Source organism: Manacus vitellinus, unplaced genomic scaffold, assembly GCF_001715985.3.
Source record: "Manacus vitellinus isolate BGI_N305 unplaced genomic scaffold, ASM171598v3 scaffold_10_pilon, whole genome shotgun sequence".
NCBI classification, from domain to species: domain Eukaryota; kingdom Metazoa; phylum Chordata; class Aves; order Passeriformes; family Pipridae; genus Manacus; species Manacus vitellinus.
Window position 1 is genome coordinate 18069489 of NW_021938838.1, and position 4921 is coordinate 18074409.

The window sequence follows — 4921 nt, forward strand, 5'->3', positions numbered from 1 at the left end:
GGGCTGGGCTGGGCTGTCCCTGCTCTGCGTGGAGCTGGGGGCCAGCCTTTCGTTCTGTCCTTTCCTTAAGCCTCAAAAAAAGAGAAGAAAATAGAGGTCAAGTGTAACACTTCAAGTGCACGCAGTTACGCTAATGTGATTGTCCTACACTTATATTCGTATATTCACCTTATATATTCATATATTCACTAGTCCAAGGACTAACTATGGCTGTGAGTCCCAAGTCTGTGCCGCTTTATGCAAAAAATACTGCTTAAAAGGTGTAAATGTTCGTGTCAAAGGCTATAGCTTTTGTGGTTCATTTGAATTTTGGACACATCTAGTGTGTAATTTCTCAAGCAGTTCCTGAAGTGATGAAATCCTCTCAGGGGTCTCGCGTACCTAAAAACTAAAAGTGTCCTTTCACAGGAAAAGAACATTGTTCTCGGAACTTATCAGAGTTCAGGGGTTTGATGTGAACGCAGTGCTTGTCCTTTAACAGTGTGCATCAGCAGTGTATGCAAATAGTTATAGTGGAGTGGAAATGGATGTCAACTGATGCTTTCTACTTCAGGGTGGCCACTCTTTGATCCAGTTCTTACTTGCAAGGAAGAAATGGCTTCTGGAGGGAGTGGAGGGTCTCTTCTTCATGCAGTGTTGTGTCTGATTCTCTGATGTATTTGGTTGTAGGTGAACGAATTAAAAAGCCAGTTCCTCTGCAAGAACAGACTGTTAAGGATGCCAAGGGCCGATATCAGCGTTTCCACGGAGCCTTTACTGGGGGCTTTTCTGCTGGTTACTTTAACACCGTTGGCACAAAGGAAGGTTGGATGTTTTTCTGTCTTCTGGGAAGCATTAAATTGAGTGCTATAGTTTGATGTTAGTGAAAACAAACTAACTGTTGTTAAGCATTTGTTTTCCCCTGCTGTTCCTTACACTGTAAATAGCTGGAACAGTGTTGCTGAAGTTATTTCCTCTTGAGTTTTTGGACTGCAATTTTACAAATGTTCCTTTGGTGTATCCTTAAGGTGTAAGGTTGAAATGTTTGAATTGTTTTCAAATACTGTGCTGCCTTAAGTACCTTACTTAAATATTTACCTTCTTTAAAGGATGGACACCCTCAGCTTTTGTCTCATCACGGCAGAAGAGAGCAGACAGAACCATTCTTGGGCCAGAAGACTTCATGGATGAAGAGGTAAATTTGGAAAGGAATAAAAAACTTCTGTAAATAGTTTTCATGACAGCAGGTTTTTCAGACAGTAAAGTTTTCTGAAGAACTTAAATGGCAAAAATTGAAGTAACTTTAAAAATACTTCTTGTATGCAGTGTTATAGTGCTAGGTCATAAAGACTGTTTCATAGGTTCACTTAAGAAGCTCCTGTAATGTCAGTATTAAACCCTTTCACTTTGTCAGAAAAGGCAAACACTTCTAAAGCTGTTTGAAACATGTCTGTTCAAAGTTATTCAAAAGACAACTGTATAAATGACTGAAGAAAATTAGCCAATATGAAGGTCATATCCCTTTCCTTTAGTATTACAGTAAGTAGGAATTTGAGGGGTGTTTAATTTTCTTTTTGCATTTTGTGTGTATTTTCCAGGATCTTAGTGAATTTGGGATAGCACCAAAAGATATTACAACCACAGATGATTTTGCATCCAAAACTAAAGACAGAATAAAAGAGAAAGCCAGACAGATTGCAGGAGTAGTTGCTGCCATTCCAGGAACCACTGCATTTGATGATTTAATAGGACCCTCTAAGTAAGTGAATTTACATAAAGATTCCTTTTACTTGGAAGTGTTGTGTTGGTTAGAAAAGTAACTTTTGACCACAGTAGTCTGCAAAAGAGACTGGAAGATCTGCAGTGTTGCACTTCCTAAGTGGCCTCCACCTGGATTTCTGTTTTGAATGTGCAGACCTGTACCAGGTAAACATTTACAACTGGCATGCAGTGTGTGGGAAAATGTTGATACATTCAGATTTGATTTTAGCTGGGGCATAAAAGCAGAAGTTCAAATGTTATATATGTACCTGGTTGATCAATAAATAGTATAAGTGTTGTTTGAAGTGATTTTGGGGTTTGTTTCCTTCTGTTTTCTTCTTAGAATAACAGTTGGGGTGGAACTGTTACGAAAAATGGGCTGGAAAGAAGGACAAGGAATTGGACCACGAGTCAAAAGAAAGCCATGCAGGCAGAAACCTGGTAAGTTCAGTGAAGTTCCTGAGCTCCTTAGTAGAAAGTTAACATTCACAGACAGATTAGAAAGTTAATTTTAAAACCTTCTTTTATTAATTTAATATGATGCTCTGATGTCTCTTACAGATCCTACAGTGAAAATATATGGTTGTGCCTTACCACCTGGACTGTCCGAGGGTTCTGAGGTATTAAACAAGCAAAAGTTGTTTATTGACTTATGTAAGAATGTGTGTTAACACAGTAAAAAACTCCTGTAACTTCCTTAATGTCTTTGAAAGTATTTTAAAATGCAGTTTCAAGTCTTCTTAAAAGCATTCATACGTACTGTGCTTAATGTGAAGAAAGGTTTTAGTGTAACTAAATTTCTTCTTAAGCAGGTGTAGTTCATGTATAATTTAGGAATTGCAGACTTTCCCAGGCTCATGTTAACTGAATGGTGTAAAAGCTCAACATACAGCACTTTTAATCATATTTGCTCCTGTAAACTTTTATTTTGTACAAGGAGGAAGAGGATGAATACCAGCCAGAGAATGTGACCTTTGCCCCAAAAGATGTAATGCCTGTAGATTTGACTCCAAAAGAGAATGTCCATGGACTTGGCTATAAGGGTTTGGATCCCTCACAAGCTTTGTTTGGTGTATCTGGAAGAGAACACCTGAATCTTTTCACAGGTGGTTCTGAAGAGACAAGTAATTTACTTGGGGATCTGAGACATAGTAAAGGAAGAAAACTGGGTATTACAGGTCAGGTAAGGACAATTTTTAATGCATTTTATTATTAGTGCAGTAAAATATAAATAAATTTTGGGGTTTTTTTAAGTGAAAAGCTCCTTGTCATTGCAGGGTTATTGTAAGAAATCTTAAATGTGGGTTGTCAGTAGGATTTCTTTAAAACTTGTTTTGAAGATGTGGAAAAAATCCTTAGGACTTTCAAATGCCTTCACTTATCAGTATTGTTAAAGACAACTATACAAAATACCTGACTGTGAGTAGCTGGATGGAGAAAAGTCTTGTGTTACTTTGGTTAGAGAAAGTTTATATTCGATATGTTTTTAGTTTACATTTTTTTGGTCTGTTTTAGTTTCAGTAATGCTGTATCTGTTAGCTCCAGAGGTTTTGTGTTGCTCCATGCTATTTGTAGTTCTTATCTAGAAGCACGGTCAGTTTACATTTCTGGGAATTCTCCTTGCTTAATTTCCATGCCAACTGACAATCTTTTTTTTTCCCTTTTGAGAACTTAACCTGGTCTTAGACAGATTGCAAATGTTATTTTGTGGAATTAGTCTGCTGCCCTCATCCTGTACAGATCAAACTTGCCTGCCAGGGGAATGGAATATGTTTGCTTTTGTAATCAGTAAGCTGTTTTTTTTTTTTTCCACCTCAATTCTTGGGGAGAAACTGTACATTTTTCCCAATGTATATGTATATATATACTCTACATTTTATATAGATGAGTAGATATATATGTGGATGTGTTCTGATATGTGACTTTAAATTATTTGTACATTTCTGAGCTTTCATTTGTATTTAAAATATATTTTAGGCTTTTGGTGTGGGAGCTTTAGAGGAAGAAGACGATGATATTTATGCAACAGACACACTGTCAAAGTATGATACAGTTCTAAAAGATGAGGAACCTGGAGATGGCTTGTATGGCTGGACAGCACCAAAGCAGTATAAATCCAAAAAAAGTGAGAACTGTGGGTCTATCTAAACACCTAGTGTAATTTGGGGGAAAAAATAGCATAATGTAGTCTCTATTTGCCAGATATTTTAGTTTTTAGCCTTGATACCTGAAACTTCAACTAGTCTTCCTTCTGTATTTTAGTGTCCAAATACAGAAATAATTTCCAAAGTCCTCCACTAAACCCAATGTTGGTTAAACCCCCAGATTATATTGTCAAAACATCTGCTGCTTTCTGGGGTGCAGAATTCAGTTCCACTGCACCAAACAAGTGACTGTGAGCAGTGTTTACAAAATGTGACCCCATACTTGCAAAGAGAATTTTTTTTTTTAGTGGTACTTTTGTATTTCAAATAATTTTTGTAAGTTTTATTTTGATACCACTTTGGTTCTGCTGCAGCTTTTAAGTGCTTGAAATACTGTAGTGATTTCTAGAGTGTCTGCTCAGGTTTATTGTGCACATTAATGACACTGATGGTGTGAGCTGTTCACAGTGGCTTCACTACAAGCCATGTTCACCTCCCAGCAGTCACTGGTAGTAGTTTTTTAGCAGTATAATACTAATCCAGAATCCCTTAATTTTAAATGAAAGGCAGTGAAGACAAAGAACTACAATTATGTCCTGTAACAAATCATGACAAATGGAAAATGTTCAGAAAAAAACCCCTTTTTGTCTAACATACATGTTTAAATATTTACCAACTCTGTGGTCACTTTGTAGGGCCTGAAAGAGAATTTAAATATATAGGCAAAATCTTGGATGGTTTTTCCTTGGCATCAAAATCATCAATTCCAATCAAGGTAAGCAAATAATGATATTTTTTGTATTAAGAAAAACGTCAAGAAATTGTCATGTGAGCTGTGTGGACTTTACTGCTACTCTGTGTTTTTTCTGTTCTTAGAAATGAGTGTTCTGATCAGCAGTAAAGACTGATGAGTGAGCAAAATTATAGCATTGGGGGCTGTTCAATAGAAACCTAAAATCTGTCAGACTCCTTCAGGAATTTAAAACTTTGTCTGTGGTGCTGGCTTTGAACAAATGCCTCCCACACTATGTACTGTT

The 4921-nt window shown here is 36.9% G+C and overlaps 1 protein-coding gene across 1 annotated transcript in view; it reads left to right on the forward strand.

The window, feature by feature from the left end:
• The window catches only part of GPATCH1 (G-patch domain containing 1), a 14597-nt gene that overhangs the window by 1156 nt on the left and 8520 nt on the right, over window positions 1-4921 (forward strand). The window contains exons 2-9 of the mRNA XM_029965564.1: window positions 670-804; window positions 1089-1174; window positions 1578-1738; window positions 2084-2181; window positions 2302-2360; window positions 2678-2923; window positions 3718-3865; window positions 4580-4659. Coding sequence (XP_029821424.1) covers window positions 670-804; window positions 1089-1174; window positions 1578-1738; window positions 2084-2181; window positions 2302-2360; window positions 2678-2923; window positions 3718-3865; window positions 4580-4659 — 1013 coding nt within the window. The remainder of the gene's footprint in view (window positions 1-669; window positions 805-1088; window positions 1175-1577; window positions 1739-2083; window positions 2182-2301; window positions 2361-2677; window positions 2924-3717; window positions 3866-4579; window positions 4660-4921) is intronic.